Genomic DNA, 16374 nt, shown 5'->3' on the forward strand with positions numbered 1-16374 from the left:
ACCTTGCTCATTTATTTCATGTTCTTCCTACCTGTTTTCATGCTGTGATAGCAAAGTTGAATTTTTGAGCTAGAAACCCTAACCTACCAAAAACTAAAAATACTATCTGGCCTTTATGTAAAAAGCTTATATTTCCCTGTGTTATAAAATTTTAGATATTATTTCAATTTTTTATTGCTACTGTTATTTAGTGATAAATTACTCATTCTTTTATTGTAGAAGATTGCTATAGAAAATACTCTACATATTTATGAACTAATTGTTACTAGGTTACCAGCAAGCTAGTTCATCATATAAGATTAAAATGGCTGAAATTGGAGGATTGGCAAAATCTATGGTCGAGTCACTGACCTTGCTTGAAAATCAACTTGTTGAGAAACTTTGGGTACTTAAAGCTCTTCAACATCTTTCAACTTCTGGTTTGTATATTATTAAAATTAAATACTATAAAGGTAAACTTTTTCTTTTTGATTGTCAAGATTATACAGTATAAATACAATTTTTTATTTTCAGAAGTTAATTGTACTTTAATGATGAAAGCACAAGCAGCCAGTGGGATCTGTGCTCACCTCAATGACCCAGATCCTTCTGGACAGCTCCTATTTCGTTCATCAGAAATACTTTGGAACTTACTGGAAAAATCTTCAAAAGAAGAAGTCATAGAACAGCTTAGTAACTTGGAATGTTTGCTGTAAGTAGAGGTTTTTAGATATGAATGTTTTTAGCCTTAAGATGTGAACTAGTGACAGAACAAATACTTTTTTTTGAATCCTGTGTTCATCTGGCTTTTGATTCATGTTGTGGGACATCTTTGTGTTGTGACAGAAACGCATCTGCACAAAAAGCTGCTTTTTGTGTGTGTGTGTGAGAGAGACTTTTGAATTAACTTTTTAACAATACTAAATTATGTCTTTAAGTTATAGAAAGTAAGATTCAATGTTGAAAAGAGCTATTGCATTTGTTCATTCAATAAATCTTTTTGAGTACTTACTGATTTTCAGAAACTGTAATAAGCATTAACAATATATAAAATATGGGGGAATGTTTAAGTTACATGCTCATTGTTTTGTCTGCACTATAAAAATTTTAGTACTAGATTGTAGAATTAAAATGATCTCTGCTTTCATGGAATTTGCTTTATGTTGTGAGAGAATAAGTAAACAGGCAACTAAAAGAAAGGATACTGTATGCTATGAAAAATTATTGCAAGGTGCTACATGTTCTCTAGAAAAGAGGCTAATCAGTAAATTATCCCCTTTTTTGCAAATGAATGAACCTCTAATTAACTTAAGTTACACAACAAATTTATGAACTCATGTGATACAAAATAAAGAATAAAACTGTTTTCACTTGCAGCTGAACTCAGTACTGAGCTCAGTAGAGAGCAGTGCTTGGGCCTCTTTCTCTGAGCTATCATTCATAGCGTTGGCTTCATGTGAAAGTGCCTTGTGGTGATACCAAAGACCATAGGTTTACATTGTATGATCCCAAATTAAGCAGAAGATTTGCTCTTTCCTTCTGGAATATTCTGAAAGCTTAAAGAAACACATTAAATGAAGTCCCTGGTGATCTTGTTCAGTCTGGTGTTTGCTATAAACCTATTCCAGAAAGAATAACTAGTAGCAGACAGATCTTAGTGGCTACGTGAACCTTATGGGGACATCACAAAATCAATTGTGGTTGAATGACTGAATGCCTAAGGCTGAAGAAATCTAGAGGAAATCTGTTCCAGACTTGCAACCTTAATAAATGCTTCCTCATGAAACCTAACCTGACTTCTAAATTATAAATACAAATTGGCGATACAGAAGAGTTTTGCTTGTAGAGAACACCTTAGGGGAACAGACATGAACAAATTTAGCAAAATAAACTAAAAATAAATTAAATGTAGTGAAAACAGAAAGTAAAAGTAGAAAAGTGAGAGATGAGGCCAACAATGCAAGCAGAGACTGTAGCAAGCCTTGATGAGGAAGTAGGACTTTATCTCAAAAACAAGAGAAGTCTTGAAAGATTGAAACTTTTTTTTTAAGGGTTTTTTTTTTTTTTTTGGTCATGCTCAGTAATTATCAGAGGTTATTCCTTTCTCTACCCTCCAGAATTACTCCTGGAGGTACTTTGGGGGGAGGGGGGAGGAAGACCATATAGAATGCGAGGGATTGAACTGGGGTTGGCCCCATTCAAGGCAAGCACCCTCCCCTCAGTCCTATCTCTCTGACCCCTAGACTGAAACTTTCAGAAGAAAAATGGCATGATTGGATCTTTGTTTTAGAGTCACTGACTTCATGTAGAGATTTTGTTGGTGAATTCTTACCTGGTACACAAAGAATGAGATTGGGAAGTGTGGAAGAGATTAGGACTACATTAAAATGAATAGCATACATTGGAAGGAAGATAAGTTGTAGATGTGCACTTTAGTATTATTTACATAGAAATACAGTTTTTTAAATATTATTTTACTTTCTAGGGCTTTGAAGGAAGTATTTAAAAACCTTTTTATGAGAGGTTTTAGTCATTATGATCGTCAACTTAGAAATGATATACTAGTGATCACTACAATTATAGCTCAAAATAGTGGAGCACCAATGATTGTGAGTATGAATCCCAGTGGTATTAATTGTGGTTGTGGAAGCTGTGAGTCTGTGGAGAGGGAATCCTAAACACAGTGTAATGTTTGTGGACTTGACTGTACTATCAGGTCATGTCATAGTGTCATGAGGCTCCCCAGGATACTCCTTACCCTGCCTGCTCTTCTTTGCATCCCTTTGGAAATCTGAGCGGTCCTCCTTAGAGTTTCTCATTTACTTATTTACCAGTATTTTCTACTTCTTTCCTTTTTGATGCTAAGTGTCTCTCTAGTATCATTTCTTCCCTTGGAAGAACTTTCACCATTTCTTTTGACATGGATGTACTGGCTGCTGGCAACAAATTTTCTGTTTCTTTTACTGAAAATACCATTTTTCTTAATTACTGAGGTATATCTATTCACAGAATCTAAAATTCTAGGTTGAATTATTTTTCTTTGTTAGCACTTTAAAAATACCTGTTTTTTTGCTCCATTATTTCTAATGAGAAGTAGGGTTATTGGCACTGCAGGGGTGGGCATGGTACATAGTACTGCTAGTCTAAAATCTTTATGGGGAAGCAAAGTGATAGCACAAGGGTTATGGTGCTTGCTATGTATTCAGCTTACCTGGATTGGATCCCTGGCATCCCGTATGCTCCCCTCAGCACTGCCAGGAGTAATTCCTGAGTGTAGAGCCAGGAAAAATCCTTGGGCATCGCTGGATATAGCCCAAACCACTCACCTCCCCCCTGCCCCTCCCCCCCAAACACACACATACACACTGGTCTAAAATGCTTAAGTCAGTACTATTATAAATCATGGTGCCTCAGTAAAGATAACTATTTGGAAAAAAATGTTACATATAGTTATGCAACCCTTTTATTTTTTTGCTTTTGTTTTTGATTTTGCTAGGATGTATCAAGGTGCAGTTTTCTTTGTATTTCTCCAGCTTGTGAACCCCTTGAGTGTGTCAATTTATCATACTATGTCCTGTGTGTGTGTGTGTGTGTGTGTGTGTGTGTGTGTGTGTGTGTGTATTCCTTTCTGTTCTCTTCCCTTTGTTGTTCCTGTAACTAGAAGTTTTACATTCTTGGTGTGCTGGACAGTCTTGATTGTCATACACCAGAGGTCACACATTCATTGTGGCACCAGAGATCACAGATGTAATGCTGCATGGGTTGCCCTAGGCATGTGTGGCAGTGCAGGGGATCAGCTCTGTGACCTGGCCTCATGCCTGTAAATTGGGCACTGTGCCACTGAACTGTCTGCTTTTTTTTCTGCTTTCATTAGTATTAGTGCCTTCAGAATGCAAACGGTCAAAAATTGGGAAATCTGGTAAATATATTTAAATAATAGATATAGAACTAATATCTTAATTTATATTAAATAAATTCTTTTTTTGGTATGTTTTCTTTGTACTAGGAAAGTGGCTTTACCAGGGACTTGGTACTGTTTGCAACTTTTAATGAAGGTAAAAGCCCATAGAACTTTTAGTTATCTTGATGAACCTTTGCATTTTTTTCTTTGCTTTTGTTTTATTCTTTTTTTCTCCCCACACAGTTAAAAGTCAAGATCCTTTGGTGAAAGGTCTTAAGCTTTCTAATTCCTATGAAGATTTTGAGTTGAAGAAATTGTTATTCAATATAATCGTGATCTTATGTAAAGATTTATCAACTGTACAGGTAAAGAGTAATCAACCACGATGAGGTGGTATATCTATAATAAAATACTGTATATTTCAAATGGCAAGATTTCATTTGGAATGTTGTGCACATGATGTCTGGCTAACTGAAATAAATTCAAAAAGGACTACAAATGCCATGTAGTGATATGACTTATATGCGAAATCTAAAAAGTAAAACAATCTGGACAGATAGTTCAGCAGGTAGGGTATTTCCTTGCATGCAGACAACCAGGGTTCGATTCCCTGAATCCCATATGGCTCCACAGGCGTCACAAGGAGTAATTCCTGAGTGAAGAACCAGGAGTAAGCCCTGTGCACCTCCAGATGTGGCCCAGCCCGCCCCTCAAATAATAAAATTTTAAAAATGTATCAAAGAAAACAAAATAAGAAGTGTAGAAACAGAGAGCATACTGTATTTCATCACTGTTCTGTCACTGTCCTCCCGTTGTTCATCGATTTTCTCTAGCGGGCCCAGTAACGTCTCCACTGTGACAATTGTTACTGTATTTGGCATATCCAATACGTCACGGGTAGCTTGCCATGCTTTGCCGTGCGGGCGAGATATTCTCAGTAGTTTGCCTGGCTCTCCAAGAGGGGCAGAGGAATCGAACTCGGGTCAGCTATGTTGGCTGCTTACAAGGCAAACGCCCTACCCGCTGTGCTATCACTCCAGCTCACTGTATTTCATAGTTACCAGAAATGGGAGTTGGGGATGGATGAAATGGGTGAAAAGAATCAAGAGGTATAGACTTTCAGCTATAAAGTAAATAATCATAAGCATCTAGTACACAGTATGAAGTTCATAGGGACTAAGGTTGTACATAGATATTTGAAAAAAAATTTTAAATAGATGGAAAGTAGACTTGTGATATTTTGCAATATACAAATACCAAATTATATTATGTACATAAAACTAATATGTAATCATTTTAAGTTAAATATATTTGTATTCTGTATACCTAAATTTATTGCCAAATAAAAGTTGTCAATAAAGTATGGTTTATTAATTCAATGGAGTATTAGAAATTATAGAATTATTAAAATGATTTTAAAAAGAGAATCAGAACAGAATGTTGTTATTGAGTTGCTTTATTTGTTTATATATTTTTTGTTAGTTTGGAAACTAGTATTTTGAAGTGATCAATAAAGCTTCAAATTGGGAATCTTTATTTTTTAGATTAAGTAAAATTGTTTTAATAATGTCTTCAGCAAAGTACCTTTTGTTGCTCTTTCTCATAGTTACTAATTGAAGGCAAAGTTATTCAGGCTTTGTTCACCTATGTTAAAAAACCAGAGAAACTCAAAATAATTGAATGGTCTGCTACCCAGTATGAAGAATTACAGTTGCATGCGATTGCCACCTTGTCATCTGTGGCTCCTTTATTAATATCAGAGTATATGGCATGCCAAGGAAATGCTCGAGTTCTTGCATTTCTAGATTGGTGTGACAGTGAAGGTAAGTGGTACTTCAAGATTTTGTCAAAATTTTAACCTACATATTTCAAAAGAATTCAATATGTACATAAAATAATATGAAAGCAATGAAAAATGCTTAAGCTCTGTCTGCTCTGATCTTTATATATTTGCATATTGTAAGGATAAAACCCTGAGATTTCATTTAAAATCATACATGAATGTCATAACTGTTGTTAATGTCTTCTCAGTTAGAGGTGTTTTTTTAATAATCTGATTTAAATATCTGTATTATGGGCGTGAAAGATGATTCTGAGGGCTGGAGTGCATGTCACAGTCCAAAGTTGATCTGGGGCAGCACATGATCTCCTAAGTATTTGGGAGATTGTGGCGCCCCCAAAATATGTATTAGACTTACCAACAATTAAAATCACATTCTACTAGTATTTCATTTATTGATTTAGTAAATATTTATTAAATGCCTGCTAAATGCCAACTGCTGTTTTTACTGCTAAAGGTATGTTCAGAATAAATAGGGGCCAAGGTGTAAGATGCTTGCCTTGCACGCAGCCAGCCCAGGCTCAGTGGGTTCAAAAACCCAGTGCCATAAGGCTTGCTCTCTCAGGCCCAGGTTCTCTCTTCATCACATATCTCACTTGTTTGCATCTGTGTCTCTTTGCTTGATCTTCAAGCATGTGTTCTTTCTTGAACACATATTTCCTCTCCTTGGCTACATGTTCATGTTTTCCTAAATTTCATCTAATGAAGATGATCTTGCCTAACTGAAACAAAATACACAGCACCATGAATGGTCCCCTGCACACTAACAGGCCTGATCCCTGAGCAAAGATCCAGGAGTACGCCCTGAGCTCAGCCAGGTGAGGCCCAAGCTACCTTTCCACCTCCTACCAAAAGTTTGTCTTCTTGAAGCTCAAGAGCTCCATTTTAGCCACAGAGATAGCTCAATAGGCTGATCACATGCTTTGCAGATAGGAACCCTGGGTTTGAGCTCTGGTACTGCATAAGGTCCTCCAAGCCTTGCTAGGAGATATCCCAGAACATTGAGTGTGAAATAACCAATTTCCTGCCCTTCAACATCTAGACCTTTCATTCTAGCTGAAAGACTGAAGTACTGGCTCTAAATTAATAGATCCCCAATCTGTATAAATATTTCATTTCATTTCTAATTTCTTATAATAATAAAAAGTAGATTGTTAAAGGAAGATAATGCATTTTTTGGTAGTAATTTTTCACTGGAAATAATTTTATATGAAGCATGTTGGAAGATTTAAGTGTCATTTATCCATAAGAGAGCAAAAATTAATGCTTATTTTTATTACCTAGTTTCTAGTAGACTGAGATATTATATTCACGATCACGATCATGACCATCCTGTTATTTGTCGATTGCCTCGAGCAGACCCCAGTAACGTCTCCTTCGTCCTAGCCCTGAGATTTTTTTTAAAAGTGCCATATTCAAGGCTCTTTCAGAGTTAGGAGAATGAGATCTTTCATTGTTACTGGTATTTGGCATATTGGGTACGCCACGGGGAGTTTGCCAGACTCTGCTGTGTGGGCAGGTTACATTTGGTAGCTTGCCAGTTTGTCCAAAGTAGGAATGAGATGATAAGATGTCGCGCGGCCCCAATGGAGCTGGGTTTTATAGTCTCTGAGTCTTGGCCGTTGATGGGATTACATGGCACCAGGGGGCCAGTTGGTGGGTGTGACCCCCACCTACTGGAATTTGGAGGATCTGGGCGGAGGATGCTTAGCCCTGATCCGAGTAGGCTTGGAGATGTCAGCCCCAGGACCCGTGTGCCTTTGTTCCCCTGCCAGTACCTTCATTTGTGTGGAGAGTAGTCTCAGCATGGTGGTGGCTGGTTCTGGAGGTCTTCAGCTGCTGGAGCCCTGGTCGGGGCGGGGAGGAAAACCCAACCCGCTCCCCTCCAAGGGGCCCCGGTGAGGACAGCCAGGTGCGGGGGCACCTATAAGATATTATATTACATTTTGTTAAATTACTTTGCATTAAATAAAACAATTCATTCTTCTGTCCATATAACTTGCATTTACAGAAGACTATAAAGCAGAAGAGGAAGTGCTGCCTAGCAAAATAAAGATTGATAGCTAACAGCAAGGATCTACTGTGTGGGAGGCTTTAAACACCTACAATTAAAAATTATTTTTTTATTTGATAAAGTAGTTCACAATATTTTATTACATTTAATATTCAAACACCAATCCCACCACCATTACACCTTCCCACCACATTTTGGATGGATCCTGAATCCCAACCCCTGCCCCAGAGCAAAATTGAAATAGTATATTTTGTATAGTTTGTTATGAAAAACCACTGAAAATGCTACAAAAAAAGTTTCCTTAGAGAAAAGAGTGTAAAGATTGTATTTCACTGAGGGCCACTAAGCCCTTCTACAAGGGATCACTAACATGTTGATAAAGGTTGAGTCGTGTGTGTGTGTGTATATATATATGTGTGTGTGTATATATATATATATATATATATATATATATATATATATAGCATTATAGCACTGTTTGCTCTTCGATTTGCTCGATTGGGCACCAGTAATGTCTCCATTGTGAGGCTTGATGTTACTGTTTGGCATATCGAATATGCCACAGGGAGCTTGCCAGGCTCTGCCGTATGGGATACTCTTGATAGTTTGCTGGGCTGTCCAAGAGGGATGGAGGAATCAGACCCAGGTCGGCCGCGTGCAAGGCAAACGCCCTACCCGCTGTGCTATTGCCTCAGCCCATATAGGTAGATAGTTAGATAGATAGATAATTGTAAAATTTTTTTTTCCTTTAAGATTGGTTACCTCCTGGGACTGGAGCAATAGCACAGCGAGTAGGGCATTTGCCTTAAACGCGGCCAACCCGGGTTCGATTCCCAGCATCCCATATGGTCCCCTGAGCACCGCCAGGGTTAATTCCTGAATGCAGAGCCAGGAGTAACCCCTGTGCATTGCCAGGTGTGACCCTAAAAGCAAAAAAAAAAAAATAAGATTGGTTACTTCCTACTTTGAACCCCATCAAATGTGTGGTACTCTTGGAGTATGGGTAGGATGTAAACGCCTACATTGTTAAACATCCTCACATCTCGGATTATAGGTACCATTAGTATCCCTTTCATCAGATAGTTAGAACACAGAGAAGCAAAATAACTTATTCCTGACCACATACAAGTGACAGAATCAGGATCTAAGACTGCAGGCAGTTTAGCTATAGACCTATATCTATTTTTTCTTACTTTTCATTTGTTTTCTGTGCCACACCTGGTGGTTAGGGCTGACTCCTGGCTGCACTCTCAGGGATCACTCCTGGTAGGCTCAGGGGACCAGATGGGGTGTCAGGGATCAAATCTGGGTTGGCCAAAGGCAAGAGCCCTACCCACTCTACTACCACTCTGGCCCCAGACCCGTATATTTAATATGTATTTTTAATAATGCTTAATATTCAGAGCAGTTCTGAACTATTTTTTCTTTAAATGAAAAATAACTTCTTAGAGAACCTCTTAAGGGATGTGAATCGTAAAGAAGAAAGAAGAACTTGCCTTACTGTCTGTCAAATCTCACCACAAAGCTATAGTAATTAGAATTGTGTGGATTCTAAGTCAAGAACAGACTGATGGAATGGAATATGTGGGAGGTTGGCTTTATCTCTGGATGATATTTCTAATCTCTCTCTTGGAGTTCCTCGCACATTCATGGAGGTGCTGAACCAGTCGATCGTATTCCTCGTCAATGTTGTCAACAATGGCATCTTCCCATGTTGCCGCAATAGTACCAAAGAGTTCCCAGTTGGTGGTCATTCTGGGAGTTCTCTTTTTGAACTTTGCAGACCTTTCTCCCCGCTCTGTGAAGTAAAATTTTGCACGAAGGAGACGGTGGTCCGATCCCATTTGAAATTTTGGGACAACAGCGACATCAGTCAGGCAAAACCGTCGATTGAATATGATGTGGTCTATTTCATTGTGGAATCGTCCACCAGGAGACTCCCATGTCCAACTTTTAGATTCTGCCTTCTGGAATTGTGAGTTACCATGGATGGTCCTGGTCGACATGATGAACTCAGACAGTCTCTCACCCTGTTCGTTCCATTCTAGGCCATGGGTTCCGATGTGAAGTTCTTCAGCTGATCTTCTCGGTCCTATCTTGGCATTAAAATCACCCACAATGATCTTGTAGAAGGTGTGGTCTTCTTTATAGAGCTTCTCTAGCTCCATGTAGAACTTCTCGATTTCTCTTTCATCATAATGAGATGTTGGTGCGTAGACAACGAAGACAACGTAGAAACTGCAGGCAGTGAGCCACATCTATTCAAATGTAAACGTCCGATTCGGGTTGTTAGGCATTCAAATGAATCAATGCTCTTGGCCAAGTTTGTGTTGACAAGGACACCGACGCCTCCAACACCTCTTTTATCGCATGTTCCGAGGAACAATTCTTCTCCAGTGTCGAAAACGGCATGGTGAGATTCGTGTCTTCTTGTCTCGGTCAGACCAATGATGTCGTACTTGATCATTCGCGCTTGTACCATCAGGTCCTCGATGGATGCATCTGATGCTAGCGTACGTGCATTGAAAGTACAGACGATCATTTTTGTCTTCCTTCGTTGTGGCAGCCTAGGTCGGCCTTGAGATTTTGTCGGCCTCTCCTTTCTCATCCTTCTCAGTGCTGCCATGTCGGTGAAGCCTTCAGGGTCAGATGAATGAGACCAGTTGTAGTTACTGGTTTTGGCATATCGAATACACAGCAGATAGCTTGCCAGGCTCTTCCGTGCGGGCGGAATACTCTCGGTAGCTTGCCAGTCTTTCGAGAGGGATAGAGGCTTTTGGGGTGACCTCTAATCACCCTTGTAGGTGTTACCATATTTGAACCCTATCAAATATGGTACGACAATTCCGGAAGATGGGTATTTAGTGTTTTATGATGTGTTGCGTGGCCGCTTGCGGCCGCGCGGGTCCAGAAAGCATCCTGGAGTGTGGCGACGGCTGGGTAGTGGAAGTAGTGTCCACAAAAAATCGCCTATCTTCGAAAACTCTTGAGCTAATTCGCCAGCGTGGTTTGGCGCATGCCTCAGGCAACCGCAAGCTAACGTCCCAGCTCGCAAAGCAGTGCAGAGATGCGATCAAGGAAGACCTCAAAGAGAGAAGAGCAGAAGTACTGGTAGATGCGGCAGAAGCCGGGAAAAGTATTCGTAACGCCCGCCTGTCCTTCGCCAACTATAAGACCAAGATGACTGCCCTCCGACGTCCTGATGGATCCATCACATCCTCCAGAACGGCAATGGAGAAGATTATCCATGACTTCTACTCAAATCTCTTCGATAGCCATGTCTACTTGCCGACATACCAAATTCCACAGGATGGATATGTCGTTCCCAACGTTCTCCCTTCCGAAATCCGACACGCCATTTCATCGGTAAAGAAACAAACAGTACCCGGCCCAGACAAGGTCAGACCTGAACACCTGAAGAACCTGCCGTCAGTACTCATCAATACACTGGCTCAGCTCTTCACTCGCTACCTGTCTGAATGCAAGGTTCCGTCCCAATGGAAAACCAGCAGGACCATACTACTGTTCAAGAAGGGAGACATCCATGACATTGGCAACTATCGCCCGATCTGCCTATTGTCTGTCATCTACAAGTTGTTCACTCGAGTCATCCTAAATAGGATTGGCAGAACACTAGATGAAGGACAACCATGCGAGCAAGCAGGGTTCCGCAAAGGATTCAGCACCATCGACCATATCCACACAATAACCAAGCTCATTAAGGTTTCTCAGGAGTTCAAGATGCCGCTCTGTTTAACGTTCATTGATTTAAAGAAGGCCTTTGATTCTGTTGAGACGGAAGCGGTCATTGAAGCCCTAGCCAATCAGGGCATTCAAGCCCAATACATCAGGATCCTCCGTGAGCTGTATTGCGGATTCACTACCAGGATCTCACCATTCTACAAAGAAGTGATCGTTGATATCAAGAGAGGGCTGCGGCAGGGTGATACCATTTCACCGAAACTCTTCAGTGCCACCCTCGAGAACATCATGCGACGACTGGAATGGGAAGGAATGGGAGTGAAGATAGATGGTCGGCAACTACACCACCTCCGCTTTGCTGATGACATTGTTTTAATAACACCAAACATCAGCCAAGTGGCACAAATGCTGGCCGACTTTGACCGTGAGTGTGGAAAGGTAGGACTACAGCTGAATCTTACGAAGACAATGTTTATGAGAAACAGCCTTGTTCCTGACGCCCCATTCGCTCTCAATGGAACGACCATCTCCGAATGCAACATCTATGTGTACCTAGGTCGAGAGGTCAACATGACAAATGACCTGGCACCCGAGCTGCGCAGGAGGAAGAGAGCGGCTTGGAACGCCTTCAAGAACGTCGAAGAAATAGCTAAGAGGACGAAAGAACCTCCAGCTCTGGGCACATCTCTTTGATTCCACTGTTCTTCCTGCATTAACATATGCCTCAGAGACCTGGGCCCTACGCAAAGAAGATGAGAACGCTATTCAGGTCTCCCAAAGAAGAATAGAAAGAGCTATGCTTGGAATATCACGTTTCACTCAAATGAGAGAAAGAATCTGGAGTTCTGACATCCGTCGACGATCAAGAATCAGGGACGCTGTCTCATTTGCCAAGGTGTCGAAAATCAGATGGGCTGGTCACGTAATGAGATTTAAAGACGACCGCTGGACTAGAGCTGTTACCGACTGGATTCCACGGGATGTCAAAAGACCGTGTGGCCGCCCACCTACCAGATGGGCGTGAAGATCAGACTTCTTCGTGAAGATCATGAACGATCGGTTTGAGGCCCTTCATGTTCCCGGAGCAAACAGATGCCATTGGGCTACACTAGCATGCGACAGGGACAAATGGAGACGTTACTGGCGCCCGCTCGAGCAAATCGACGACTAACGGGAAGTTAAGTGATTTAAGTGATTAAGTGATATTTCTAATCTATGATTGAAGGATGGTGTTGAAACAAATAGCCCTTGAGGTTAAAAAACTAAACTTTGATCCTTTCACCTTATTTTTAAACTCCATTACAGTGTTAATTAAGAGGCCTACCTATGAGAAATTAAAACTATCAAAAAAGTTTAGAAGAAAAATAGAATACTGTACTTGAGATTACAGGGTAGTAAAAAGTTTTTGAAAGACAAGCCTTAGACCATATAGATAAGGCTTGATGCATTTACTATGACTTAGAAATGTATGTATGAAAAAAACAAATCTACAAATTGAGAGAAGGCATTTGCTACACTTTGAACTAATAAAGAATTAAGTTCAGGTTCATAATAAATTTGTACATATGAAAAATGAGTGCAAAGAATAGTCTGCTAAATAAAAGAAAAAATGTAAATTTTTCAGATCAGAATATAAGAGATCCCACTGTAGAAAAACATACATTAAGATAGCAATGTGCTGTTTCACATTTATCAGTTTTAGGGAAATCTGTTACCTTTATATATTTATCTATATGGCCACTTTGGGAAACAGTTTGTCAACTTTAATAACATTTTATGTGGGCATACCTATATGATTCTGGTGTCACTCAGTGGAAATTAGACATGAACCAGAATATTGCAGTTTGTTGTTTATACTTGTGAATGGCTATACCTTGAGTTATTTAAAAGTTAATGTCAAAAACAACTGTTTCATCTAAATCTGTAGCAATGTGAGTAATAAATTTTGTTTTGTTTTGGGACTACACCTGGCAGTGCTCAGGGGATACTCCTGGTTGTACACTTCAGGGATTACCCTGGCGGGCTCAGGGGACTATATGGGATGCCGGGGATTCAGCTGCATATAAGGCAAATGCATTATTCACTTACTATCTCTTCAGTCCCAATCTGACTAATAAATTTTAAAAATAAAATTAAGGCCTGGAGAGATAGTACAAAACAGGTAAGATGCTTGCCTTGCACACAACCCACCTGATTCGATCCCCAGCATGGCTTATGGTCCCCAAAGAGTGATCGTTAAGCACAGTCAGGAGTAGTTCTAAGCACTACAGGTTGTGGCTTGAAAATTCAAAAACAAAAATTTTAATGAGATAAATAGAAGTAACAAAGCAAGTTGTAAAAGAGATGCAAAACATGATACATTTTTTTCTTAGTTTAAAAACAAAACAAATTTGAATAAAGGGGCCCAGAGATAATGACAGTGGTTAGGGCACATACCTAGCATGCACCGCCTAGGTTCATTCCTGGCACCACATGGCCTCTGGAGCATCCACCACTGGGTGCAGACCTGGAGGCCTCCAGCACCACAGGATGGCTCTGGTATCCCTGGCACCACAGGAAGAGTATGAGCAGACCTCATATTTGGCCCTTTCATTGAACCACTGACCTGATTGGTTGAGAATGCCAGTGGGGTTCCGAACCTCCTGAGCATCCCTTGGGAGACATCCCCTTCTCCAATTTTTTTGAGTAAAATTTTTAAGCAAATATTTATATAGGAACGAGAAGGAGAAAGGGGAAGGATAATACTCAATTTTCTAAAAAGTAATCTTGACATCTATTTAATGTGTAGCTGATATATTGTTTTATATGTTTCAAATGTTTAATATTTCTGATGTAAAGTACATTTTGACAATTTCTCCACAGATCCCTTCTTTAGCCATGGTAACAGTTTTCACGGTTCAGGTGGCCGAGGCACCAAGTTTGCCCAGATGCGTTATACTTTAAGACTCCTGAGAGCCATGGTCTACCTTGAGGATGACACTATAAACAGTGATCTTTGTGAAAAGAGAATAATTCAGCAACTGATAGGTAAAACACAATATGCTCGTGCACTGGTGAAAGAATATAACGTTATTTATTTATTTATTTTAGATTTTTATTAGTGAAACACCATGAGGTACAGTTGTAGATTTACAAATTTTTGTGCTTGGGTTTCAGTAGACTTTAGAAAGATTACAACTTTAGAGATTTTTCCTGAAATGTTACCTATAAACTTGTTACACATAAATTTATTATATATAGTGGGAAAATAGCAAGTCTTCGTCTAAGGAGAAAATAAAGTGATTATATAGAAAGAAGAAGCCTATCAGTGGTCAGCATGGTTGGGGTCTTAGAAGATGCTCTTGATAATGACTCATAGAGCCCCCTCTGTCTGTGACATGTCTCTAAATTCAGCCTCCTGAATGCTCAACTAGCATCCTTTGAGTCAGATCCTCACCTGGAATTGTTTAACAGGACCAGGACATGTCAGTTCAGGGCCGTCTTTGGAGACAGGCTATGATATCAGGGTCTCCTGCTTTGAAACATAGCCCATTCCTGCTATTACAATGTCCCATTGAATATTAGGAAAATTTTATTTATCTCTATTTACATTTTAAAGGAAAACTTCTTTGAACTCAGGTTTTACTGAAAAATCTCATTTCATCAGTGTTATTGACTGTTTTAGGGTGTTTTTTAATTCTGATTAAAGTAGGGAAGAAATTTGGAAAACACTTTTATCTAAAATGATTGGAGATATATTTAGATAGACACCAGAAGAAGATGCAGAAATAAGTGACACAGAGAGGAAAGATCTTGCTTAAAATTAACTCATTAGAAGAGATAAGCTGATATTTTGGACATATATTTAGAAGGACGCATCCCTGTCTCATGAAATTTTAAATAATTTTATTTTGCTTCGTTGTTTGGGCCACACCTGGCAGTGTTCAGGGCTTACTTCTGGCTCTTTGCACAGGGACCATTCCTGGCAGTGGTTGGGGACCTTGTGTAGTGCCAGGGAAGGGAGCTGGTTTGGCCATGTGCAAGGCAAGTGCCTTACTTGCTGTATTATCAGGCTCAAATTTTAACATCATTTTTAATAATTTTGATTGATGAGTGGAGTACCAGGGTGTTAGGCCATTGTTTACTGACACTCATTAATTATAAAAATTAATTATAAAAATTCAATACACGGCCACTTTGTACTTAGATCTCAAGTGGTTATGCTGCTTGCCTTGTACGCATCTGACACACACTTGATTCCTGGTATTATGTAGTTCCTGTTGAGTATCACCAGCTGCGGACCTGGAAGCCCCCAGCACTACTGGGTGCACATGTTATCCTTGGCAGGGGCACCCAAGCAGTATCTCATCCTCTGGACATTGCATTGTGCAACTGGTCCAGTTGGCCGAATTGTTCTTGGGGGTCCCAGGCTTCCTGAGCAACTCTTGGGAGTCCATCCCTTAAGACCAGAATTCATGTGTTATCTTTGTCTAGTATTTAGGTAACTATGTAATGAAAATGGCCTTTTAAAAATAGTTTTTCTTGGGCCAGAGATAGTACCGGGGGTAAAGTGATTTTCCCTGCACAGGACTAACCTTGTTTCAATTACTATACTACATATGGTACTGCTGAGCACTGCCAAGATTCACTGTTGAGAACAGAGTCAGGGATGGCAACCTCTGAGAACAGCCAGGTATGGCGTAGGCTCCCTCACATGTCCTAAATGGTCTAGCTGAAATTATATAGGGAAATTTTTGAGACAATAAATACAATATCAAGTAACTTTATGTTCTTTAATTACAGGAATCTTTAAAAATACAATAAACAAGCCTCATGATAAGGATGAGGCCATTGTTTTGGAAATTCAATCTGATATATTTCTTATCTTATCTGGTCTTTGTGAGCATCATCTTTCTAGAAAGGTATGAATGCCTGTGTCTCAGTTTGATTTAAATCTTC

General features: G+C 39.8%; 1 protein-coding gene across 1 annotated transcript in view; it reads left to right on the forward strand.

Moving 5' to 3' along the window:
- The window catches only part of CFAP69 (cilia and flagella associated protein 69), a 61836-nt gene that overhangs the window by 24469 nt on the left and 20993 nt on the right, over nt 1-16374 (forward strand). Inside the window, exons 7-14 of the mRNA XM_056118393.1 lie at nt 270-419; nt 514-691; nt 2465-2588; nt 3986-4034; nt 4124-4245; nt 5487-5703; nt 14299-14463; nt 16219-16337. Coding sequence (XP_055974368.1) covers nt 270-419; nt 514-691; nt 2465-2588; nt 3986-4034; nt 4124-4245; nt 5487-5703; nt 14299-14463; nt 16219-16337 — 1124 coding nt within the window. The remainder of the gene's footprint in view (nt 1-269; nt 420-513; nt 692-2464; nt 2589-3985; nt 4035-4123; nt 4246-5486; nt 5704-14298; nt 14464-16218; nt 16338-16374) is intronic.

The sequence above is a fragment of the Sorex fumeus genome, unplaced genomic scaffold (assembly GCF_029834395.1).
Source record: "Sorex fumeus unplaced genomic scaffold, SorFum_2.1 ptg000037l, whole genome shotgun sequence".
In the NCBI taxonomy this organism is placed as follows: domain Eukaryota; kingdom Metazoa; phylum Chordata; class Mammalia; order Eulipotyphla; family Soricidae; genus Sorex; species Sorex fumeus.